The sequence below is a fragment of the Dendrobates tinctorius genome, unplaced genomic scaffold, assembly GCF_039654945.1.
Source record: "Dendrobates tinctorius isolate UK_male_01 unplaced genomic scaffold, ASM3965494v1 ptg000396l, whole genome shotgun sequence".
Classification (NCBI taxonomy): Eukaryota; Metazoa; Chordata; class Amphibia; order Anura; family Dendrobatidae; genus Dendrobates; species Dendrobates tinctorius.
The window spans coordinates 956143-982694 of NW_027362062.1; the positions used below are offsets into that span (position 1 = coordinate 956143).

Consider the following 26552-nt stretch of genomic DNA (forward strand, 5'->3'; position numbering starts at 1 on the left):
GGGGACAGGAGGCAGAGGAGGGTATCAGTCTGCAGTTGCAGAGCTACTCACGGTCCGGTGTCCTGTGGATGCTTCCAGCAAGCGATGTTGCATGGCTCGTCTGGACTTGCAGGGCCAAGGCAGAGGAAAGAGTCCAGCTGACAGGCTGAGAAAATGGCGGCAGCCTGATGGGAGCAGAGTAGGAAGCGCGCACTTTCCTGCAGAGACCAAGGAAGACGATGGGTGGAGCTAACCGCCGATGGTGAGGATGGCGCCGCCCGCTGAAACTAGACAGGCTAGGGGTGGGAGAACCGAGCACCACCTCAGGGACGCATAACACCGGGGGAGAAGGCGGTGGGCGGGCCTAAAACGGGCAGGAGAAGGCCACCTAAGAATGAGGGCGGGGGGGCGTGGCCGCGACCCAGAACAAGGCCCAAAATGAAGCTGGGCCTGGAGTAAGTGCAGCGGCCGCCGGGGAGCGCGGGGCGGCACGGAGGCCTCGCATTACCGCGGCGATCGCTCCCGAAGAATCCCTGCCTGAAGCCTGGCTGCTGGAATAAGTTAAGTGCAGCCAGGGAAAACAGGCAGGGTGAAAGGAAGCTGTCACGGTGAGACACTCTGGTGTGCTGATGATGATCCTCGGAAGATATTGCGATTTAGGGGCCCTATACTTACCCTCTGTCTTGACCCGTCTTCTGAGCAAACCTGTGGAAGGAAAGTACCTTCATCATCCAGCGTGTATGATTCCTGTAGAGGGATGTCCGCGCATCATCCAAACCGACAGGCTCTGGTAGGCGAGTGGGTGGGGGACGCGGACCATCTGGGTCGCTGACACACCTGTGTTAGGCTCTTGGTCTTGCTGTAGAGAGCTATGAGGATACAGGGTGGCAGTACACGCCGTACTCATAGTCTCTTTGTGGGACTACAGATGCGACCATTCATTCTGCATCCCTCCGGAAACCTGAAAGGAAAATACAACGCACACTGAGGTAGATATGGGTCTAATGAAAGACCCGTGTCCACCTCCTACTGACACTAAGCTAAACTGAGGAAATTAGTGCCGGTCGGTGGGGTGTACACTGCGGAGGAGCTAACCTTTTTCTGTACATAGTGTCAGCCTCCTAGTGGCAGCAGCATACACCCCATGGTTTCTGTGTCCCCCAATGAAGCGATAGAGAAAATATGTTTTAACCTGTGAGTGAGGGGGTTGTGTGAAGGGACAGTTACTTCATTAACTCACAAACAAGAAGGAATAAGTTAAATCCTAAGTTTTATTAACTTCATACAGTGTAATCTGCCTTACTGCAGCGCTTTCCGGCACAAAGATCACGCAGTAAATGGATAAGACCCGTCAGCTAGATCCGGGGTTATGGGCGCGTCTTCCGTCCACCACCTAAATGTTAATATACAACCTGAATACAACAGAAGCAGCAATTCAGTAAGTGCTTTGGGGACCTGATCCATCCCCTCATAAATAAGCGCGGCCCCTTTTTATTGTATAAAAGGCTGAACATGGCCGTCCGTATGGAAAGTCCCCACAGTAGGGACGGTGATACTGGGTGTTTTCTGTGAATAATTCTCTTTTTTTTTTTGCCTCCCCCCACAAAAAAAATCCCCAAACTTATAAAATAAGCAGAAACCAATAAAACCGAACCACACATTTTAAAACAGTCTAATCTGACAAAATCCTTTTTAACTCCTTTGTTAAAGTCTTCCACAACAATGTATGACCTCCACTCTTAATATACGGTGATGTATATGTGAAAGAAAACACAATCAATGCAACAAGATCCACACAACTCTTTGTGACATTCTGTTCACTGAATAACGCTCATTCTGGTCCGGTGTACTGAGCGATAACTGAACCGGGGCAGCGCGAACTGCCTTGGCCGCTTCTTTGGGTTCTGACATCATGTGGCGCCTCTTGTGGGAAAAAGTTTGCGCTGCCGCAGGGAGCAGACGTGGACGGCGGATCCGGGTCATTTTGCTAAACTCTAGTGCTCAGTAATTCTTTGTAATTAGAACAGTTGCCCCTTGTGACATAGGATCGTGCTGACCAATAGACTCAGGTCTAAACCGATACCAATGGCTTAAGATAAAGTTATATAAAATAAAAAAAAAGATGAACTAGAAAGCAGGAAAACTTTTAGAAAACAAAATACATTTTGGCTTGGACTCTGGTCATAAACAGGTATTCCCATCTCAAGATCCTATCCCAATATGCAGCAGGTGTAATGATATTAGCAAACACCTCGAATTAGAAATTTAGTATAGTGCTCCTGATTAGCCATGTCGCTTACCCCATGTGCAGGGCATTGCAGTTGCTTAAGGATCCGTGTTTACGACCATTCATATAGTGACAGCCAGTTGTTAGGGGTCATAACCATGAATAACTTAGGCTGTGGCAATGCCCTGTACATGCAACATAGCTAATCAGAAGAACTATACTCCATTTCGAATTGGAAGTATTTGCTATTATTATTACTACACCTACTACATATTGGAATAGGATCTTGGAGATAGGAAACCCTTTAGGGTCTTGTTTAAAAAAAACACTTCCCTCACCCTTTAGCTTATTCCCTACACCGCAAATCTGCTGTGGAAACGTGGGTGAAAAACTCACAGTGTATTACGATATAAGTGGATGGGAGTTACAAAAATCTCACCCCCACGGTGAATGAATGAAAAAAAAAAAATCTGCAGTGTGAAGTGTCTCGCGGCGCCGATTTTCATCGTTAGTAATGCAGAGGGTTAAGAACGCCAAGCCTCTGCCATATTACCACACTAAAAGCTTCAAAAAATAAATAATTGGGATTCATTTTGACCGATGTGGATTTTTGGGTGCAAAGCAAAATGGACATAACCTTACATAACGGAGGCTTATGGGGGTCAGCACTTTGGATGGTGAGTGGCCGATAATCGTCTATTTAACTGGTGGTAAAGTAGTTAGTAAATATTCCGATATTACTGGAACTGAAGTCGGTGAATCCCTGGTGGGCCTGTGCTTTTACACAGGAGGCGAACACTGTAAACAGAGCTAAAAAAAAAAAAAAATGGGGAGAGATAGTGTCCCCAAAGGACTTGCATAAAAGATAACTGTCCCCCGTGGGGTAGTGGAACACAATCGTGACTTGTATGTAAGGTAACTGGTTACTGTGTTTTGTTTTTTTTTAAAGCAGCTGTGCAAAAAAATAAAAAAAAAAAATAAAAAAAAAAAAAAATATATCTCTCTCTCTAGATCTACATGATGAATACCATCCAGCTCTTCTCTTATGTGTGTAGCTATGACAGCCATGATTCCCCGGTGTGCAGAGCCAACATACATGAAAAAGAATGACACCAAAGGCCGCCGTTGTCCCACAGAGTCCGCCCGCGCTCGTATCAGCGCCGCGTCAGGTTACTTTTTTTTTTAATGAACTGTCTTTTTAAAAGCATCCAGGAAAAATAAGCTATAAACCAGAAAGTGTAGACGAGTCCCATCAGTTCTCACATGATTATTTTGTGATAGGGTAGCAGTTTTAAGGTGCTGGTAAAGCTGCGGAGGTCATTGATTTGCACAGTGTCGGCCATTAGAGGAGATGCGGGAAGGAAAATCAGATCGGTGATGTTCCCGTAAGAGGATTCGGGCTCCCCGGCTGGAGTCTGAGAGGCAACAATGTCTGGTTCCTTCTCACCAAATCCAACCACCTGCGATGAAAAGAATCCAGAAATGAGTCAATTAGTTTATCAGTCCAATAAGCGGACGAGCATCTACGTAAAGGAAGAAAATTGGCGCCGAAGTTGATCTTCGCACTCGTTTCGGCAGAGGGGAGGCGGGGCTGATGACCAGTCTACACGGATGAGCTCGGACACGTACACCAGGGTTCCCCAACTCCAGTCCTCAAGGCCCACCAACAGATGTTTTCAGGATTTCCTTTATATTGCACAGGTGAAGCAATTATCACCTGAGCAATACTAGGGAAATCCTGAAAACATGATCTGTTGATGGGCCTTGAGGACTGGAGTTGGGGGACCCTGATGCACACGATCGACAGGTATCATGCATGTGCCCAATTCTAATGGACAGAACAGGTGGAGGATACCTGGCAATTGAGCGCGTGTCCCAGCAGGTAGGTGTAGAGGTGATGTCAGTGGCACACTGTGGATCCCGATGGGGAAATGAGTGTCGCTAGACAAACTCAGAAAAATTGAGTTTGCGGGGGACAATATGAAAGCGGGTTGTGCTGATCTGATCATCAACCACATGCCTCATGGTAAGGATGAGATCCAGAGAATATAAATAAGGTTTGGTTTATTCAACCAACGCGTTTCGGTCTGGTGCTGAAATGTGCTGTTTGAATTAAAAAAAAAAAAAACAGGATTTTTGGGTTGCTTACCGTAAAATCTGTTTCTCGGAGCCTTCATTTGGGGACACAGAGACCATGGGTGTATGCTGCTGCCACTAGGAGGCTGACACTATGCACAAAAAAAGGTTAGCTCCTCCTCCGCAGTGTACACCCCACCGACCGGCAGGGAATTCCTCAGTTAGTGAGAAAGCAGTAGGAGAAGAAACAGAATAGATTGAAAACAGAACAAACAACTCAACTGTAACCAACCAAAGTAAGAACAGGAGTTGTAGAACATGGGAGGGTGCTGTGTCCCCCAATGAAGGCTCCGAGAAACAGATTTTATGGTAAGCAACCCAAAAATACTGTTTTCTCGTTCGCCTTATTGGGGGACACAGAGACCATGGGACGTCCCAAAGCAGTCCCTGGGGTGGGAAACAAACTTCCATCAGGCCAGTGGACTCACCACTGCTGCCTGCAGAATCCTTCTACCTAGGCTGGCGTCTGCCGAAGCGTAGGTGTGGACCCTGTAGAATTTCACAAACGTGTGAACCGAAGACCAGGTTGCAGCTTTGCAAAGCTGCAGCGCGGAGGCTCTGTGGCGTACCGCCCAGGAAGCACCCACTGCCCGGGTAGAGTGCGCTCTGATCCCTGGAGGGGCCACTCGATGCTGAACCCGGTAGGCCTCCAAAATTGCCGATCTGATCCAGCGAGCAATAGTAGCTTTGGAAGCCGGGTGACCTTTCCGCGCCCCATCTGGAATGACGAAAAGAGAGTCTGTCTTTCGCAAGGAAGACGTCCTAGACAGATAGACTCTCATCGCCCTGACCAGATCCAGCTTGTTCAGGGACCGCTCCCGAGGATGAGTTGGAATCGGACAGAAGGACGGCAGAACAATATCCTCATTGAGGTGAAAGGAGGACACCACCTTCGGAAGAAAAGAGGGCGGAGGCCGCAGAACTACCTTGTCCTGGTGAAGTACCAGGAAAGGAGAGCGGCAAGAAAGAGCCGCCAATTCCGACACGCGCCGGATGGAGGTGATGGCCACCAGAAAGGCTACCTTCCAGGAGAGAAGGGAAAGGGAGACTTCTCTGAGAGGTTCAAAGGGAGAACCTTGCAGAACCTCAAGAACCAGATTAAGATCCCATGGATCCACGGGCGCTCGATACGGAGGAGCCGTGTGAGCCACGCCCTGAAGAAAGGTTTTGACCTGAGGGTGGGAGGCCAAAGTCTTCTGAAATAAAATGGAGAGTGCCGAAACTTGACCCTTCAAGGAACTGAGTGCAAGCCCCGCATCCAGCCCTGCCTGAAGAAACGCCAGAACGGAAGGGAGCGAAAAGCACATAGGCGCGATGTTATTGGCCTCACACCAAGTGAAATAGGCCTTCCAAGTACGGTAGTAAATTTTGGAAGATGATGGCTTCCTGGCTCGGATCATGGTATGAATTACTCGATCGGAGAATCCTGCACGTTTCAAAACCTCGGTCTCAACAGCCACGCCGTTAAATTGAGCGGCCGAGAATTGGGGTGGCAAATCAGACCTTGAGACAGCAGATCTGCCCTGTCTGGAAGCTTCCAGGGGGCGTCCGCGAGAAGGTTGACAATGTCCGCGAACCAAGACCTTCTGGGCCAATTCGGGGCGATGAGAATGACTGGAATTCCTTCTGCTTTGATCTTCTTCAACAGCTTGGGAAGAAGAGGCAGGGGAGGAAACAGGTAGGGGAGCTCGAACTGTGACCAAGGAATGGCCAGAGCGTCGGCGCCCACTGCGAGAGGATCTCGAGCTCTGGATACAAACTGTGGGACCTTCCTGTTGAGGCGAGAAGCTAGCAGATCTTCGTCCGGGGTTCCCTAACGACTGCAGAGCTGAAGAAATACCTCCGGATGTTGGGACCACTCTCCTGCCGCGAGACCCTCGCGGCTGAGAAAGTCGGCGGCCCAGTTGTCTACGCCGGGAATGTGTACCGCGGAGATTGTCGGCACCGAAATCTCTGCCCACTGAAGGATCTTGGACACTTCTGCCAGGGCTGAGGCACTCCGTGTCCCTCCTTGGCGGTTGACATATGCCACCGCTGTGGCGTTGTCTGTCTGAATCCGGACAGGCAGGCCCCTGAGGAGTCTCTCCCAGTGGACGAGAGCCAGATGGATCGCTCGTATCTCTGGAACTTTGATCGGCAGAGCAGATTCTTGAGTCGACCAACGACCCTGAACAGTGTGATTGCGGAACACTGCACCCCAGCCGAGGAGGCTGACATCCGTTGTTACAATCTGCCAATGAACAGGAAGAAAAGACCGCCCCAAGAGGATGAGAGGTGACGTCAACCACCAGTTGAGTGACCGCTTGATCCGGCATGAAAGACGAACAGGGCGATCCAGGGACAGAGCCGACCTGTTCCACCTCGACAGAATGGCGTGCTGGAGAGGTCTGGCGTGAAATTGGGCAAAGGGAACTGCCTCTATCGCCGCCACCATTTTCCCCAGGACCCTCATAGCTGTTCGGAGGGACAGAAATCGTGTGGTCTGCAGCGATCGCACAGCCTGCTGCAGGGAGAGAATCTTCTCTTGTGGGAGAAAGACCCTTGACCAACGAGTGTCGAACAGTAGGCCCAGAAACACAAGACGTTGAGTAGGGACCAGACAGGACTTTTTCCTGTTGATGATCCACCCGAAATCGGAAAGTGTGTCCAGGACGATCATCAAACTTAGGCGTGCCTGTTGGAAAGAGGGAGCTTTGATCAGAATATCGTCGAGGTACGGAAAAAGAACGAGACCGCTGATCCTCAACAAGGCCATCAACGCAGCCACGATCTTCGTGAAGACTCTGGGAGCGGTGGCGAGACCGAAGGGCAGCGCAACGAACTGGTAATGTTCCTGGCGAACCGCAAAACGCAGGAACTTCTGATGTCCGGAGAATATGGGAACATGTAGATAGGCATCTTGGATGTCTATCGAACACATGAATTCCTGCTCCTCCATAGAAGCGATTACCGAACGAACCGACTCCATCCGGAAGTGGCGAAGACGAACTCTCTTGTTGAGCAGCTTGAGATCCAAGATGGGTTGGACCGCCCCGTCTTTTTTCGGCACGACAAACAGGTTTGAATAAAACCCTGTAAACCGCTCCGATTCGGGAACGGGCACAATCACCCCGGAACTGAGGAGAGAGTCGATGGCCGTAAAGAAACCCGGGATCAAAGCTGGATCTTTTGGAGGACGGGATTCGAAGAAACGATCCCGTGGAAGAGAGACGAACTCTATCTTGTATCCTGACGATACAACCTCCCTGACCCAAGCGTCCTCTACCGAGGCCAGCCAGACGTCCTTGAAGAACAGGAGTCGACCTCCCAATTGGGAGGGACCCTCGGGAGTCCGAGGATAGTCATGTTGATGTGGGCTGTCCTGATCCGGATCTGGATGGTCTGCCCCGCGAAGAGTGGGAGCGCCAGGAGGGAGTGGGTCTGAAGGAAACTTTCTTCCTATCTTGGCGTGCCTGCGGTCTTTGTTGGTTGGAGGAGGTCTCCGCCGTATTGAAACGGCGGTAAGCCCGAAAGGGTCGAAACTGGCACCTCAGTGGGGGTCTGCGAGGTTTGGCCTGAGGCAGGAGAGAACTCGTGCCTCCGGTGGCGTCCTTAATAATTTGGTCCAATTGGGATCCAAAGAGGCGCCCTCCCTGAAAAGGCAGATTAGTAAGAGACTTTTTAGAAGAAAGGTCCGCCTGCCAGGCCTTGAGCCAAATTGTACGTCGGATTGCCACAACGTTACTTGACGCCTGGACTGCGCAGGATGCGGCATCCAAAGAAGCAGAAAGCAGATAATCCCCCGCATGGGAAATCTGATTGGCAAGATCGGCCAATCGATCTGGTTGTGCTTTCTCTAGGATGCCCTGACGAAGATCCTCTGCCCAAGTGGCTATGGCTTTTGCTGCCCAAGATGAAGCAAAAATTGGGCATACCGCCGTCGAAGCCGCTTCGAAGGCAGACTTCGCTAGGGATTCTATGATCCTATCATAGAGACGCCACGCCTGAAAGCGGGAGAACCGTGTTATTAGAAAGCCTGGACACGGGCGGATCGACCGAGGGAGAAGCAGACCAGTTGTCCGTGAGCTCTTTAGCAAACGGGTACAGAACGCCGAGACGCTTCCCTCGCTGAAAGCGTCTGGTCGGATCCCCTCTTTCCCTGGTAAAAATCTTTCCAAACTCGGAATGTAAAGGGAATACCCTGGAGGGTGTTTCCTCCCGTCTGAACGAAACCTCCTGATCTGAGGATTTCGCAGGGGGGTCAGCAATGTCGAAGGTCTGATGGATCGCTGAAATGAGGTTCTGCACAGTAACCCTCATGTTCGCATCCTGGTCCGAATCCAGCTCTAAGATCCCCTCAGATGATCTGTCCGAGAGCGCTTCACCTGACTCGGGAGAGGAGGCCCGGGAGGGAGGCTGCCGAGAAGGACTATGTGGTGAAATGTGGCGAGGAGAGGAATCCGGCTGGAGATCCTGCCTGGGTCTTTTGCGACTAACGCTGACCGACTCAGATGGAACCTCTTGAGGCCTGCTGGACCCTGTAGAGGTGTCCAGGGGCAACTTATCCAGGACGGCTACTAGGGTCTGAGACACCCTGGTGAGGTCTGCCACTGACTGTGATAGAGACGAGGCCCAGCCAGGCATGGGGGGGTTCACTCTCGCCTGGGGCCCTAGATGGCTCCTGGGCGGCGTCAGGCTGAATAGGGTTGCTACAATCCAGGCAGAGGGAAGTGGACTGACCTGAGGGAAGTTTGCGATTGCAAGAAGAGAACGCAAAGTACTTAACTAAGGTGCAAGAGGAGGCAGGAGGACGAGAGCGGTCAGACTTAGAATTAGACATACTGACGGACAGTCACTGAGGCAGTGCCGGAAGGTTGGAGGACAGGAGGCAGAGGAGGGTGTCAGTCTGCAGTCGCAGAGCTACTCACGGTCCGGTGTCCTGTCGCAGCTTCCAGCAAATGAAGGTGCACGGCTCGTCTGGGCTTGCAGGGGGCACGGCAGATAGGACAGCGTCCGGATGACAGGCTGTGAAAATGGCGGCAGCCTGAGAACAGAGCAGGAAGCGCGCGCTTCCCTGCAGAGACCGAGGAAGATGGGCGGGGCTAACCGCCGATACTAAAAATGGCGCCGTCCTATCCAGACTGGGGTGGGTGGAGACAGCGCCGCCTCAGGGAGACTTAGAGTGAGGGGAGAAGGCGGTGGGCAGGCTTAAAGCAGGCGGAAAGCCCGCCCGAGAAAGAAGGCGGGGGGCTTGGCCGCGTCGCAGGACAAGGCCCAAGATGAAGCCGGGGCCTGGATAAGATTAGGCGGCCGCCTATCAGCGCGGGGCGGCGCGGATGTCCCGCAGCACTGCCGCGGTGACCGCTCCTGAGGCTCACTGGGGCCGGAAGGGAGAAACCCCCCCAGAAATGCACTGGGGGCAAGTTGCGGCAGAACAGGCCGATAAACCGGGGCCTGAATTAAATGCGGCGGCCGCTGGGAAGCGCGGGGCGGCGCGGAGGCGTCGCAGCACTGCCACAGTGGCCACTGGAGCTACCGAGGAGAAAGGGACCCGGGCCTCATACTTACCCTGCCTGGTCCGTCTCTATGAATAAAGGTACCTTCATCCAGCGTTCACGAAGAGTATCCGCGCCTCATCCGACCGGCAGGCTCTGGTAGGCGAGTGGGTGGGAGACGGGGGACGAGGACCATCTGGATCGCCTGACACACATCCATGTTCGGATCTCCTGGTCCTGCTGTAGAGACCTATGAGGATACGGGGTGGCAGTACACGCCGTACTCATAGTCTCTTTGTGGGAGTACAGCTGTGACTTTTCACACTGTATCCCTCCGGAACCTGAAAAGGAACGACGCACAACGAGGTAGATATGGGTCTAATGAAAGACCCGTGTCCACCTCCTACTGACACGAAGCTAAACTGAGGAATTCCCTGCCGGTCGGTGGGGTGTACACTGCGGAGGAGGAGCTAACCTTTTTTTGTGCATAGTGTCAGCCTCCTAGTGGCAGCAGCATACACCCATGGTCTCTGTGTCCCCCAATAAGGCGAACGAGAAAAAATAAATCTTGCTTATACTTTCCGGATCTCATGTTATCTGTGTGCGCACAGACACAGTATCACAAAACAGCACTTACATGGACACTCAGAACCTTCCTGTCGCAGTCTCTATGAGCCTGGAACCATCTAGTCATGTCTTCTCTATTAAAGGTCTTCAAGACATTAATCTGAAATGAAAATTATAGAATTACCGACGCTCAGCAGTTATTGCATTAAGAAATGCTCACAGAAATTCCTGCAATAATCCACTTATAGCACATGGGCCTTGCAGAAACATTTTGCTTCCCAGATCCCCGCTGAGATGAAATGGAGTCATATAAATGGCTGCGACACATCCGTCCCCAGTGAATATACCCCAAGAGTTCACTAAGGTTATTTATGTAGGACGTGCGTTGTGCTGTAACAGAGACCCTGGAATATCATGGCATTCTCTTGTGTAAATCTCCAGTGATAATATAATGCAGGAGCGAGATCATGGACTTTACCTCGTGCTCCAGGCGGTCAAAGAGATACTGCTGGGTGACGACTTCTCCCCAGTTCCTGTCCACTTCTTCTCCGAGGTGCGTGTCCTCACATTCCTTCAGCTTTATTAAAGCATTAACCTGCAGAAAGAAATCTGCACCGGTTAGAGGACGGCTAAATCTAGAAAACAAATGAGTACAGCAACTCCGCCATCTGCAATTGTAGGATTTTCTGCAAGATCAGAAAAATAAATGCCCCATTGATCTCTTCCATTTTCATAGAATGAAAAGGACATGCAATGAATGTAACAATCTGTATATCTTTCTACAAAACGGATAAAGGGGAGAGTCTCCTGCTGCTGAAAGGATAGAGGGGAGAGGCTCCTGCTGCAGCAATTTTTTTTTTTATAATGCAATGACTAGTTATTAACATTTCTGGATCTGACAGGTCAGATTTGTAGAGACAGCAAATTTGTGAAGTCACCATAGTAACATAGTTAGTACGACCGAAAAAAGACATTAGTCCATTCAGTTCAGCCTATAAAATTCTATCAGAAAATATCCCCAGATCTACGTCCTTCTAAAGAACCTAACAATAACTAAGATACAATATTGTTACGCTCCAGGAAGACATCCAGGCCTCTCTTGAACCCTTCGACTGAGTTCGCCATCACCACCTCATCAGGCAGGGAATTACAGATTCTCACTGCCCTAACAGTAAAGAATCCTTCTATGTTGGTGGAAAAACCTTTTCTCCTCCAGACGCAGAGAATGCCCCCTTGTGACCGTCACCTTCCTTGGTATGAACAGATCCTCAGAGAGATATTTGTATTGTCCCCTTATATACTTATACATGGTTATTAGATTGCACCTCAGTCATCTTTTTTCTAGACTAAATAATCCTAATTTTGCTAATCTCTCTGGGTATTGTAGTTCCCCCATCCCCTTTATTAATTTTGTTGCCCTCCTTTGTACTCGCTCTAGTTCCATTATATCCTTCCTGAGCACCGGTGCCCAAAACTGTACACAGTACTCCATGTGCGGTCTAACCAGAGATTTGTACAGAGGCAGTATAATGCTCTCATCATGTGTATCCAGACCTCTTTTAATGCACCCCATGATCCTTGTTGCTTTGGCAGCCGCTGCCGGGAACTTGCCGCTCCAGGTAAGTTTATCATTAACTAGGATCCCAAAGTCCTTCTCCATGTCAGATTTACCCAGTGGTTTCCCGTTCAGTGTGTAATGGTGATACTGATTCCTTCTTCCCATGTGTATAACCTTACATTTATCATTGTTAAACTGCATCTGCCACCTTTCGGCCCAAGTTCCCACTGTAGCTTCCTCCCCGCTATACCTTTCATTATAACCCTATGGATTACAATTTTTTCTTTCCCTTTTGCTGTAGCACAGTAACAATTCGTCGGTCTCTGACAATTCTGCAAGAGCTATTCTATTCAGGCAGCAGTTCTTTTATTTTTTTTTTAATAAGTTACCTGTGTATTAAATGATTCCTCCGTTAAGCTCTCAATTTTTTCCCCAAAGCAAACCAGAAATTCTTCTATTTTCTTGTCCACCACTTCAGAGCTGCACAAGAAGTCATAATGTTAATATGAATAAATTAAAAAACCACATTTTAAAACCCATGTAAAAGCCACTATTCCACCTAGGAGAGCAGCACCTTTTCAAGGAATAGGACGTGATGAGTACTGGGATGGACACACTGTAAATTAGAAGGCTGTGCTCCCTGGATCCTGAATTTGGGCATCATGTATTTTCCGTATAGCCTAACATTAAACAGATTTGCACCCCTGATCCTCTACCGTTTCCAAATTCTCTCTCAGACACAATGCACATTTCTCTCATCTCCTCTAAACTGGATGCGAGATGTCCCTGGTGCTTCTCACCCACCACAAAGTAAGGGATATGCTATCCCCATCTAATACTCTGCAGGCGTACAACTAAGGCCTTATCCAGATGATCCATTCAAGTCTATGGGTTCGTGGAAATCATCGGCCTGCACTCGGATCTCCGTGGACTCTCACAATGGAGAAGATGGAGAACAAGTTTTCTCCATCTTGTCCATTGTGTGCATCCACGGAGATCCGAGTGCAGTCCGATGATATCCACGCACCCACAGACTTGAATGGGTGCATACCATCCGACGTACGCTGCAAATCGCAGCATGCTGCATTACTTTTCTCATGCTGAATTGGTATGAGGGAAAATAAAGACTGAGACCAGTAACAAAAGGAAGAGGTCCATCAGCCCTGTTTCCAGTACACTTACCACCCACTGTCTAGGACACTTCATTTAAAAGGGAGTGTAGCTGTGCAAAGAAAATCTAAGAAAGAGCGTCAGCCTTTCACAAACGGTGCTACTCCTACAATCTCAGGATCATGGAGGTCCCAGCAAGTTAATCGCCCACTGATCAAATATATTCTTTTGCCCTTTAAAATAGATTATGGCATTGTAGACGGAGGATCCAGGCAGAACATTTTGCAATTCGTAGATCAATAGGTAGTGTAACCGGAGCGCAATCTGGACGCTTCATGAGACCCGTACAGCCGGTGTAAGCAGCAATACAAGCACAGGTAGGTGCGTGTACCTGTGTAGGACTGAGCAGCAATGAATAGAACTGCACCAAACATGAAAACACACAAACAGAAAAAAAAGACTACTGATCTGAAAAAAATCATTGGTGATACGATCACATTTCACTCACTTGAATTTATTTGCTTGCGTTTCAACAGTGATTGAAAATCCAAGGATTCCAGATGTGTTTCTGCAGGTCGGATATACATGGTACCTGTAGATGAGGGAGGTGGAGGTAAATATTTCTGCCTTGTATATAACGTTTTTGATTGCACCAAGACTGTGACATCCCAAATCCGTAGATTAGGGGATAATTTACAGATCGTTGGGGGTCAGATGTCTGGGACCTCCATTCATCCTGAGAACAAAGCCTTGAATGGAGAATGAGCATGCACCCCTCCGCTCTAGTCATGGTCTATGAAACACCCGGAGATAGATGATTGCTGTACTCGCCATCTCCAGAAGTCCCATGGAGAGAGGACAGGGGCTACTTTAAAATCTTCCTGCTACTGTGGCTTCTTACCCGAGAGTTTGCTTGGTTCTTAGAAAGTCAAAGCAAGGTTCCTCCATGTGCATCTGGAAAAATTAAATCATAATAATAATAAACTGATCCTTGCTGACATGAAATTCAATGACCCCATTGTATTGTTCCTCTTAATGTAGCAGCTCAAACATGAATTTCACCACCACCGAAGTTCTGCATTCACAGTCTTTGCTACGGTCGTCGCCGACATGCTCCTGGAATGTCTTTGCTATTTATGAGGACCGTCTGTGTGTTCCAGGATTACGCACAGATAATGAATTATTCCTTGTGCACATTTCAGTACGCCGGATACATCTATCCAAGCAATGATTTACACAACGAAACAGCTACTATATTTTTTTCATTCGTAGTATGGCTGCAAGTCCCGGCCCTACAGCACCCTTATGACCCCAGCTAACTGCCTCCTTAAATTATACATAATTGTTCAGATCAGGAGACACCTGCGGTCAGGCCCCGGGGAGCACGAGACACCTGCAGTCAGGCCCGGGGAGCACGAGACACCTGCGGTCAGGCCCGGGGAGCACGAGACACCTGCGGTCAGGCCCGGGGAGCACGAGACACCTGCGGTCAGGCCCGGGGAGCACGAGACACCTGCGGTCAGGCCCGGGGAGCACGAGACACCTGCGGTCAGGCCCGGGGAGCACGAGACACCTGCGGTCAGGCCCGGGGAGCACGAGACACCTGCGGTCAGGCCCGGGGAGCACGAGACACCTGCGGTCAGGCCCGGGGAGCACGAGACACCTGCGGTCAGGCCCGGGGAGCACGAGACACCTGCGGTCAGGCCCGGGGAGCACGAGACACCTGCGGTCAGGCCCGGGGAGCACGAGACACCTGCGGTCAGGCCCGGGGAGCACGAGACACCTGCGGTCAGGCCCGGGGAGCACGAGACACCTGCGGTCAGGCCCGGGGAGCACGAGACACCTGCGGTCAGGCCCGGGGAGCACGAGACACCTGCGGTCAGGCCCGGGGAGCACGAGACACCTGCGGTCAGGCCCGGGGAGCACGAGACACCTGCGGTCAGGCCCGGGGAGCACGAGACACCTGCGGTCAGGCCCGGGGAGCACGAGACACCTGCGGTCAGGCCCGGGGAGCACGAGACACCTGCGGTCAGGCCCGGGGAGCACGAGACACCTGCGGTCAGGCCCGGGGAGCACGAGACACCTGCGGTCAGGCCCGGGGAGCACGAGACACCTGCGGTCAGGCCCGGGGAGCACGAGACACCTGCGGTCAGGCCCGGGGAGCACGAGACACCTGCGGTCAGGCCCGGGGAGCACGAGACACCTGCGGTCAGGCCCGGGGAGCACGAGACACCTGCGGTCAGGCCCGGGGAGCACGAGACACCTGCGGTCAGGCCCGGGGAGCACGAGACACCTGCGGTCAGGCCCGGGGAGCACGAGACACCTGCGGTCAGGCCCGGGGAGCACGAGACACCTGCGGTCAGGCCCGGGGAGCACGAGACACCTGCGGTCAGGCCCGGGGAGCACGAGACACCTGCGGTCAGGCCCGGGGAGCACGAGACACCTGCGGTCAGGCCCGGGGAGCACGAGACACCTGCGGTCAGGCCCGGGGAGCACGAGACACCTGCGGTCAGGCCCGGGGAGCACGAGACACCTGCGGTCAGGCCCGGGGAGCACGAGACACCTGCGGTCAGGCCCGGGGAGCACGAGACACCTGCGGTCAGGCCTGGGGAGCACGAGACACCTGCGGTCAGGCCTGGGGACCTGTGGATATCTTACGGATGACAATAAGGCCAGGGCTACATCTGTTGCGCGACTAAAGTTCGCTAGTTAGTTGTTGCCGCGCAATGCAAGTGAATGGGGTCACAAGTTGCAGAACGTGCAGTCGGACTTCTTGCAACTTGATTTTTATGGTTGCAATTCGTCACCATTCGCTTGTATTGCGTTGTGATGTAGCTGTGACACCTAGCAACCTTGGGATTCGGCCTAAGTCGCCCCAGCCTAAAAAGGCTGCTTTACAAAACATATGAAAGTCAAAAAAATCAAAATTTAAAATAAAAATTTTAATACATCGAGACAAATCTAAAATGACGTACCACCAGCAGCTCCATCAGGGTGTAGTCATGTAAATTCCTAGCACCAGACTGCATTCAAAAAAATAAGTAAATTAAAAAATTAAATTCAGCAACAACAAATCTTCGGCTTAGTGATAAAATCTGTCCTGTTCCCACCTGGTAATACACAGTGACCTCAGAGTTGGAGTCGCCTTTATTCAGAGACTTGACTTTACACAGATGGTGAGAAGTCGGCAACTCCACCACCTGGAACTGCACCGGGACCTTATTCTTCAGAGGCAGAGACTTCAGCTTACTAATGAATAAGAGATCATATCAGATAGAGGCAAGGGACAAGAAGTGCCAGACAGTGCCCCCCGTGTGTCTTTCCAATACATGATTGATAGAGCCAATTTTACAGATAGCAAGACTTAAAACGTATGTAGGGTCAACGTGGGCTTGGACATCCGAATGGCTAGACCCCCACTAATCAGACATTGATAATACATTGTAATGATCAGTGCCGGCTGAATATCCTATATCGGATGCACAATGTTCAGAAATGAAATGTTGCGGTTATAGTCTCACCTTCGAACATAATTCAGAAACTCTGCAGACTCCTGGATGTAATAAAGAATATGAGAATTTTGTTACACAAAAGTATACGATCGTGCAACTACACAAAGAACAAGCTAAAGGGGGAGAACAGAAGAACCACAAACTTCATAAGGATTAGGATACCGCTAGCAAAGCAAATTGTGCCACAGAGCCTCCCAAGAGTCCTGTATCAGGGCAGTACACATGGTGCACACTTTTTAATTTGCAAATAAATTGTTTATATGCTCAAATTTACCAAATTATTAGATCTGTGCATATGAATAATGCCACTCTGGTATATAAGAAAGTAAGAACAGCCTAGTTCTTCTTAAAAGAAAAAAAAAAAGGTTTTGGCTACTCACCATAAAATCTTTCTTGGAGCCTTCATTGGGGAACATGGGTGTAGGCTGCTGACATTAGGCAGGGCAGACCCATCAACTGGCAAGAAGCCAGTTAGTGAGAAATCAATGGGAAGGGAGATAAAAGATTACCCTAAATTGAACCAACAAAGGCACAAACAAGATCGGGTGCTGTGTCCCCCAACGAAGGCTCCAAGAAAGATTTTACGGTGAGTACCCAAAATTATATTTTTCTCGTTCATTGGGGGACACAGGAAACCATGGGATGTACTGAAGCAGTTCCTAAGGTGGGGAAAAAAAAACACTCCTGAATCTAAGGCCAATCATCTGCTGTAAGCAGAACTTTCCTCTCCAGCCTGACGTTCGCCGAAGTTTAGTGAGAACCGTGTAGAACTTGAAGAAGAAAACTAGCAAGAAGCGGCTTAGCAGTTATAAGGCAGAGACCTGATAGCGACCAGCCCAAGAAACCCCCACTGCACATGAGGAGTGAGCAGTGACCCCAAGGGGGAGTGGACCTTTCTTTACTTGGCATGCTTCCATGACGAGAGAACAAATCTGCCAGGCGGAAGCGGGAAGATCGCCTTACGGAATGAAAAAAAAGGAGAACCAAATGTCTGAAGGATGGGACAGGAACAAGAGTACCTTACCTTCGTGGCCCAGCAGTAAGATGAGCATTAAGAAGAGATGCAAGTTTGGAGACACGTCTGATGGAGGTGATCGCTAGAGGAACAAAACCTTTCAGGAAGGCAAAGAGAGAGAAGTATTGTGAATGGGTTCAGAGGGTGAACCCTGAAGAAAGGACAACACTATAATGAGATTCCACTGCTGCAGCAAGGCCGGTAAAGAGAGACAGAGTGTGCAACTCCCTGAAGGAAAATTCTGATTTGGGAAAGAGGCCAAGAACTTCTGGGAGAGGGTAGAAAAAGGCAGTGACCCGACCCTTTAGGGGCCTGTGAGACAGACCAGAGTTTAGGAATGACTAAGAAGAAGAAGACGGGGGGGGGGGGGGGGGAGATATTAGCGTGACCCGATTGGTTTCACATCATCAAAAAAAAAAAAACAGGATTTTTGGTTGCTAACCGTAAAATCTGTTTCTCGGAGCCTTCATTGGGGGACACAGAAACCATGGGTAACCGTAAAATCTGTTTCTCAGAGCCTTCATTGGGGGACACAGAAACCATGGGTGTATGCTGCTGCCACTAGGAGGCTGACTCTATGCACAGAAAAAGGTTAGCTCCTCCTCCGCAGTATACACCATACCGACCGACACTAATTTCCTCGGTTAGGGAGAAAGCAGTAGGAGAAGTAACAAAACAGAATGAAAACAGAACAGACAACTCAACTGTAAATCAACAAACAACCTAAGAACAGGAGTTGCAGAATATGGGAGGGTGCTGTGTCCCCCAAATGAAGGCTACGAGAAACAGATTTTACGGTAAGCAACCAAAAATCCTGTTTTCTCCATCACTTCATTGGGGGACACAAACCATGGGACGTCCCAAAGCAGTCCCTGAGGTGGGAAATAAACTTCCATCAGGTCAGCGGACTCACCACCGCCGCCTGCAAGATCCTTCTGCCTAGGCTGGCGTCCGCCGAAGCATAGGTGTGGACCTTGTAAAATTTGGCAAATATGTGGATCGAAGACCAGGTTGCCGCTTTGCAGAGCTGCTGCGCAGAAGCTCTGTGGTGCACCGCCCAGGAGGCACCCACTGCCCAGGTAGAGTGAGCGCTAATTCCCGGAGGGGGCACTCGATGCTTGACCCGGTAGGCCTCCAAAATTGCCGATCTGATGCAGCGAGCAATGGTAGCCTTGGAGGCCGGCTGACCTTTCCGCGCACCATCTGGAATGATGAAAAGAGAGTCTGTCTTCCGCAAGGGAGACGTCCTAGCCAGGTAGACCTTCATGGCCCTGACCAGGTCTAGCTTGTTCAAGGAGCGTTCCAGAGGGTGGATTGGACCCGGAAAAAAGGACGGGAGAACAATGTCCTCATTTAGGTGAAAAGTGGACACCAACTTAGGAGGGAAGGAAGGAAGGCGGGGGCCGCAGGACCACCTTGTCCTGATGGAGCACCAGGAAAGGGGGGCGACAAGAAAGTGCCGCCATTTCCGACACGTGCCGGATGAAGGTGATGGCCACCAGAAAGTCCACTTTCCAGGAGAGAAGGGACAGGGAGACTTCCCTGAGAGGTTCAAAGGGAGACCGTTGAAGAGCCTCCAGAACCAGATTGAGATCCCATGGATCCACGGGAGCGCGGTACGGAGGTGCCGTATGAGCCACTCCCTGAAGAAAGGTTTTGACCTGCGGATGGGAGGCCAACATCTTCTGAAAAAGAATGGAGAGTGCCGAAACCTGACCCTTCAAAGAATTGAGGGCAAGGCCCGCATCTAGGCCTGCCTGGAGGAACGCCAGGATAGAAGGGAGCGAAAAGGACATGGGCGGAACGTCATTGGACTCGCACCAAGTGAAATAGGCCTTCCATGTACGATAATAAATTCTCGAAGACGATGGTTTTCTAGCCCGGATCATGGTGTGAATAACCAGATCTGAAAAACCTGACCGCTTCAGAACCGCGGTTTCAACAGCCACGCCGTTAAATTGAGTGGCAGAGAATTGGGATGGCAGATTGGACCATGAGACAGCAGATCTGCTCTGTCTGGAAGCTTCCAGGGGGCGTCCGCGAGAAGATTGACAATGTCCGCGAACCAAGCCCTTCTGGGCCAATCCGGAGCGATGAGGATGACTGGTACCCCTTCCGCCTTGATTTTCTTCAACAGCTTGGGAAGAGGAGGAAGGGGAGGGAACAGATAAGGGAGCTTGAACTGCGACCAGGGAATGGTCAGAGCATCGGCGCCCACTGCGAGAGGACCTCGGGCCCTGGATACTAACTGTGGGACCTTCTTGTTCAGGCGAGACGCCAGCAGGTCCACGTCCGGAGTCCCCCAACGAAGACAAAGCTGATGAAAGACGTCCGGATGCAAGGACCACTCTCCCGCCGTGAGACCCTTGCGGCTGAGAAAATCGGTGGCCCAGTTGTCCACGCCGGGAATGTGCACTGCGGATATCACTGGGACCGATACCTCTGCCCAGTGGCATTGCTGCTGTGGCATTGTCTGTCTGAATCCAGACCGGCAGACCCCTGAGAAGCCTTTCCCAGTGAATGAGAGACAGATAAATCGCCCGTATCTCGAGGACGTTGATCGGCAGAGTTGTCTCTTGGGTCGACCACCGACCCTGAACCATCTGATTGCGAAACACAGCTCCCCAGCCGAGAAGGCTGGCGTCCGTTGTCACAATCTGCCAGTAAATCGGAAGGAATGACCGGCCCAGGGAAATGAGGGGTGACGTCAACCACCAATTGAGGGACTGTTTGACCCGGAATGAGAGGCGAATTGGACGATCCAGGGAGAGAACGGACCTGTTCCACCGAGACAGAATGGCCTGTTGAAGCGGTCTCGTGTGAAATTGAGCAAAGGGGATCGCTTCCGTCGTCGCCACCATCTTTCCCAAGACTTTCATGGCTGACCGGAAAGATGGAAGCTTTAGGCTCTGTAGCGATCGAACATCTCGCTGCAGAGAGATCAACTTCTCTTCCGGGAGAAAGACCCTCGATCGACGGGTGTCGAACAATAGGCCTAGAAACACAAGACGTTGAGTCGGAACGAGGCAGGAATTCCTCTTGTTTACGAGCCATCCAAAACTGGACAGGGTGTCGAGAACGATGACAAGGCTTTGGAGAGTATGGTGAAAAGACGGAGCTTTGATTAGAATGTCGTTGAGGTACGGGAAGAGTACGAGACCTCTGATCCTCAACAGGGCCATCAACGCCGCCATGATCTTTGTAAACACTCTGGGCGCGGTGGTGAGACCGAACGGCTGGGCGACAAACTGGTAGTGGTCCTGATGAATCGCAAAACGCAGAAATTTCTGATGCTCTTAAAAGATGGGGACATGCAGATAGGCATCTTGAATGTTTATTGAACAAATGAATTCCTGCGCCTCCATGGAAGCGATTACTGAACAAAGGGACTCCATCCTGAAATGACGCAGGCGGACCCTCTTGTTCAGCAGTTTGAGGTCCAGAATGGGCCGAACCGCGCCACCTTTTTTCGGCACTACAAACAGGTTTGAGTAAAACCCTGTGAATCGCTTTGTTTCGGGAACGGGCCCAATGACCCCGGAACTGAAAAGAGAGTCAATGGATGCAAAGACGCCCGGAACTAAGGCAGGGTCTTTTGAAGGACGGGACTCGAAGAAGCGATCCAGAGGCCGAGACACGAACTCTATCTTGTATCCTGAGGATACAACTTCCCTGACCCAAGCGTCTTCCACCGAGGCAAGCCAGATGTCCCTGAAGAAAAGGAGTCGGCCGCCCAGTTGGAAAGGCACCTCTGGGCTTTGTAGATAGTCATGCCGAGGCGGACCTTCCAGTTCTGGACCTGGAGGATCTGCCCTGGGAGGAGTGAGATCGCCAGGATGGAGTGGGCATAAAGGAGACCTTCTTCCTATCCTGGCGTGCTTGCGGCCTTTGTTGGTTGGAAAAAGATTCTGCCGTCGCGACGCGGCGGAAAGACCGAAACTGACACCTTGGAGGGGGTCTACGAGGCTTGGACTGAGTAAGAGAGCTTGTGCCCCCAGTGGCGTCTTTGATAATCTGGTCCAGCTGGGATCCGAAGAGACGCGCACCCTAAAAGGGCAGATTGGTAAGGGACTTTTTGGACGACAAATCCGCCTGCCAAGCCTTGAGCCAAATTGTACGCCGGATTGCAACTAAGTTGCTGGACGCTTGAGCTGCACAAGAGGCGGCATCCAAGGAGGCCGAGACCAGATAATCCTCGGCATGGGAGATCTGGTTGGCTCTCTCGGCCAAACACTCTGGTTGGGCTCCATCAAGAATGCTTTGGCGGAGATCTTCCGCCCAAGCAGCTATGGCCTTTGCTACCCAAGTGGAGGCAAAGGCTGGGCTTAGCACCGTCGCAGCCGCTTCGAATGCTGACTTTGCTAAGGATTCTATGATCCTGTCGTTAGCATCCTTCAAAGCCGCCACACCTGAAATCGGAAAGACCGTGCTGTTAGATAGCCTGGACACAGGAGCGTCTACAGAGGGAGAAGCCGACCAGTTGTCGGTAAGCTCTTGAGAGAATGGATACAGCACGCCGAGGCGCTTCCCTCTTTGAAAGCACCTGGTCAGATTTTCCCTTTCCTGGTGAGGAGCTTGGCAAACTCAGAATGAGGAGCGAAGACTCTGGAAGGTGTTTCTGCCCGTCTGAACGAAACCTCCTGATCTGAGGGTTTCGCAGGGGAGTCTGTGATCTCGAAAGTATGGTTAATCGCTGCAATGAGGTTCTGTACCGTAACCTTCATGTCCGCGGTATGGTCTGAACGCAGCTCTAAAATCTCCTCGGATGGCGCATCCGAGAACGCTTCGCCTGACTCAGTTGAGGATGCACGGGAAGGAAACTGCTGGGAAGGACTATATGGTGAGATGGAGCGAGGGGAGGATTCCGGCAGGAGATCCTGCCTGGGTCTTTTGTGGCTCATGCTGGCTGGTTCAGATGGAACCTCTTGTGACCTGCTGGGTCCTGCAGAGGAGTCCAGGGACAACTTATCAAGAACGGCCACTAGGGACTGAGACACCCTGGTGAGATATGCCACTGATTGAGATAGGGAAGAAGCCCAGTCAGGAATGGGAGATTCGCTCACGTGGAGCAATAGGGGGCTCCTGGGCAGCGGGCAGGATGGGGTTGCTGTAGTCGGTGCAGAGGGGAGTGGACTGACCTGAGGGAAGTTTGCATTTGCAAGAAGAGGATGCAAAGAACTTGACTAAGGTGCAGGTGGAAGCCAGAGGGCGAGCACGATCAGGCTTAGAGTTAGACATAATGAGGGAAAGTCACTGAAACAGCGCCGGAAGGTTTGGGGACAGGAGGCAGAGGAGGGTGTCAGTCTGCAGTTGCAGAGCTACTCACGGTCCGGTGTCCTGTGGATGCTTTCAGCGAGCGCTGCTGCACAGCTCGTCCATATCTGCAGGGCCACAGAAGCGGCGAAGGAGTCCGGCTGACAGGCTGGAGAAAATGGCGGCCGCCTGAGAGCCCGGTAGAAAAAACACGCACTTCCTTGTGGAGACAGGGAGGAGGGCGGGGTTAACTGCCGCCAAAGGTAGGGAAAGAGCGGAGGGCGGCCTAGAATGGGAGTGAGCGAGCGGTGGGCGGGCTTAGAACAGACGGGAGAGAAGCCCGCCTAAGAAAAAAGGGGGCGTGGCCGCAATAGAAGCTGGGGCCTGGCGTAGATGCGGCTGCCGGCGGGGAGCGCGGGGCGGCGCAGAGGCAACGCTGCACTGCCGCGTGATCGCCCCACAATGGATCCATGCCTGCCGCCCGGCTGTTGAGCCGAAACAAGATAAGTGCAGCCAGGGAAAGGAGGGGAGAGGGGCGCAGAGAGAGGAAGAGGCTGCTGAAAGGAGCCGTGACACCTGGGGATGTCACTTAGGGCACCCGCTCTGCAAGGTACCCAAGCCTGCAGCATGGCTGGCCAAAATAAGAGAGAGGTGTAGCTGGGGAGACGTGGGAGGCAGGGAGAGGAGGTGACACTCCGGGGTCCCATACTTACCGCTCAGCAAAAACCTGTACCTTATCATGAACCTGTCCTCTTCCATAGAAGGAGGTCTGCATCTCTTCCATACCGATAGGCTCTGGTGGGCGAGTGGGTGGGAGACGGGAGGCGAGGACCAGGTGGATCGCCTGACACGCATCCGTGCTCGGGGCTCTTGGTCCTGCCGTGGAGAGCTATGAGGATACAGGGTGGCAGTACACGCCGTACTCATAGTCTCTTTGTGGGAGTACGGATGTGACTGTTCACTCCGTATCCCTCCGGAACCTGCAAGGGAACGACGCACGCTGAGGTAGATATGGGTCTAATGAAAGACCCGTGTCCATCTCCTACTGACAATAAGCGAAACTGAGGAAATTAGTGCCGGTCGGTGGGGTGTATACTGCGAAGGAGGAGCTAACCTTTTTCTGTGCATAGTGTCAGCCTCCTAGTGGCAGCAGCATACACCCATGGTTTCTGTGTCCCCCAATGAAGCGATGGAGAAACAAGGCCTTCAAATTTTAGATGGTATATGAAGGAAGAAGACAGTTACCTTGCTTCAATCGTGGTTTGAATAACCTGGTCAAAGAAACCAGTGGCCTGGTGAATTCTGATGGAAAAGGGGGCCCTGGGAAAGCAGGTCTGGACAATCTGGGAACATCCAGGTGACATTACTAGGCTCTTCTGGGCCAGCTAGTGAAGATTACACCGGGATGTCTACCGCGGAGATTCCCGGGACATTGAGTTCCAGGCATAACAGGAATGCAGGACAGCTCAGGCAGACTGACCTGCTTAGTGTTCCGCCCCAGTGATTGATCTAAGCCACAGCTGATATTGACACGGATATTCAGTAGGTCGATAGGAAGAGAAGACTCCTGGTGTTTTCAGCAGCCCTGGGCCACAAGCTCCTTGGCCACAGCTTCTCAATCCAGAAGGCTAAACTCTTGTCATCACGACTTTCCACCGATCGGCAGAAAGGGAGACATAAGACGGATTGGGGGAAGGGGGGGGGGGTTCTGTCCAGTCAGACTGCGCTTGGTCTCTAGGTGGGAGATCAGAGTGACACAATATCACACTGTCGCCACCCACAAGTCGCATCTGAAAGGAAAAGGGAAATTATAGATAAAACACAACAAAAAAGTAAAGATGGGTCTGAACGCAGACTCCTGTCTGCCTTCTTTGGACACTAAGGAAGAGCTGATTAACGTCTTGCCGGTTGGTGGAGTCTAGCCTTTATTTCAGCCTAGTGGCAGCAGCACACACCTGTGGTCTCTTCTGTGACACACAATGAAGCAATAGAAAAAGATAATTTAAAAGTGCTTAAAATGTATCTAAAAGTTTAATAAATCATTTGATATGTAATAGCCCCTAAAAAAAAGAAAGAAAAAAAAAAAAAGTTTTTACAGGGACTGGGTCCTGAGAAGCCCCCACCCCCCTAATGCAGCTCAAACCACAAGGCAGAAGTACTCAAGTCCCAGCTTATTCTGAATTTAGGAGTCCAGTGGGCGGTCTTACCAGTGACTGACAGCTACCTCTGCATGCACAAGGAGGGATGTCTGACACCAAGTAGGATGGCCAAAGGGACTGAAAAATCCACAATACGCAGAGATGAAAATGAAAAGAATTAGAGAGGAGCATATAAAATTTACAGGACTCTGGTCCAAACGTTAGGCCTGTTTTCTGTTGCTGCTGAACAGGAGCTCTACAAATCGCCTCCTACTTGCCGACATTCCGGCTCCTCTGTTGATTAGCCGGAGTGGTGCAACATCGCATGTCTGCGTCGTGCAGCAACTATGACATTGCGTGAGACAGGCTAATCAAAAGAGAAAATGTGGATTCTGGTAAGTAGAAAGCAGTCCGCAGATCTCAATCAATTTACTCTATTCAACAAGTTATGTAAATATTTCCCTACAAACCTATACAATGCATCAGTCTGCTGTTCTCCCTCTTCTTAAGAGAAAATGATGCAAATTTGCTACTTAAGATCAAGTCTGAGTCATGTCTCGATCTTCAGCTCCCAGCATTTCATGGACGAAAAGTTTATGGAAAACAAAAAATATGATGTGAAGGTGCCACCATGCATCTCCATATGCTCACCTTACTGATGAAGTTGCCCTGGACCAAACCTTCTACGTATAATCGAGACTTGAACTCCTCAACAAATGAAAGTAGTTGTTCCAAAGTCAAGCCTTTGTGGATCGTGAGGTATTTTTCTATCATAGACCAACGATTATGTTCCAAGATCAAGAGCCGAACATCCCTGGGAGGAGAAAAAAAAAGAGGTTAAAACCCGGTGTATCGAAGAGGATCGGTTTAACAGCATACAAATTTAGCACTGGGGGTTACAGAGTAAGGGCCCCATTACATGCTTCAATGTCCCAGCGATCCCACCAACGATCTGACGTGGATGGGATCGCTGGGACATCGTTAGACAGACTCACCAACGATCAGGACCAGCGAGAACGCTGGTATCCAGGGTAAACAGCGGGTATCTAAGTGCCGCGCGGCGCTTAGTTACCCGCTGTTTACCCTGGATACCAGCCCCAAGCGTCTGCTGTATGGCGCTGGGAGCTCGCTGATCGTTGGTCTCTCGCTGTCACACGCAGCGATGTGTGCTGTATGTCACACGCAACGATGTCGTTTCGACATTGCTGCAACGTCACCAAACTGGTGACATTGCAATGATATCGTTCACAATATCGTTGTGTGTAATGGGGCCTTAAGACACCAGCTTGTAATGGCCAACGCTCAAAAGTTACAGGAAAGTTGTGTGTCAAAACCAGTGTGGCCTACACAATTTAGACGAGGCGATAAACTGGCTATTGAGCAGTTGCCAATTATCGTTTCATATAACCACACAAGCAATCACCCAAAGAACAAGCAATACTTGTTCATCCGGAAATCAGATGGTTTACGACAATATAAAAATCCTCGTTCTCAGCAGCACTCCGCTCTGTATACACAGGAGATGTGCTGCCGATAACATGATGCCGCATGGGGACAGAACCATTGTGAAAATATTCGATCTG

The 26552-nt window shown here is 50.9% G+C and overlaps 1 protein-coding gene across 1 annotated transcript in view; it reads right to left on the reverse strand.

The window, feature by feature from the left end:
* Positions 1-1232: 1232 nt before the first annotated feature.
* The window catches only part of NRDC (nardilysin convertase), a 67506-nt gene continuing 42186 nt past the window's right edge, over positions 1233-26552 (reverse strand). The window contains exons 22-31 of the mRNA XM_073563647.1: positions 25621-25783; positions 16573-16604; positions 16162-16300; positions 16027-16074; positions 13953-14005; positions 13560-13643; positions 12331-12421; positions 10862-10978; positions 10454-10543; positions 1233-3666 (exon numbers count right to left, since the gene is read on the reverse strand). Coding sequence (XP_073419748.1) covers positions 3466-3666; positions 10454-10543; positions 10862-10978; positions 12331-12421; positions 13560-13643; positions 13953-14005; positions 16027-16074; positions 16162-16300; positions 16573-16604; positions 25621-25783 — 1018 coding nt within the window. The 3' untranslated portion in view covers positions 1233-3465. The remainder of the gene's footprint in view (positions 3667-10453; positions 10544-10861; positions 10979-12330; positions 12422-13559; positions 13644-13952; positions 14006-16026; positions 16075-16161; positions 16301-16572; positions 16605-25620; positions 25784-26552) is intronic.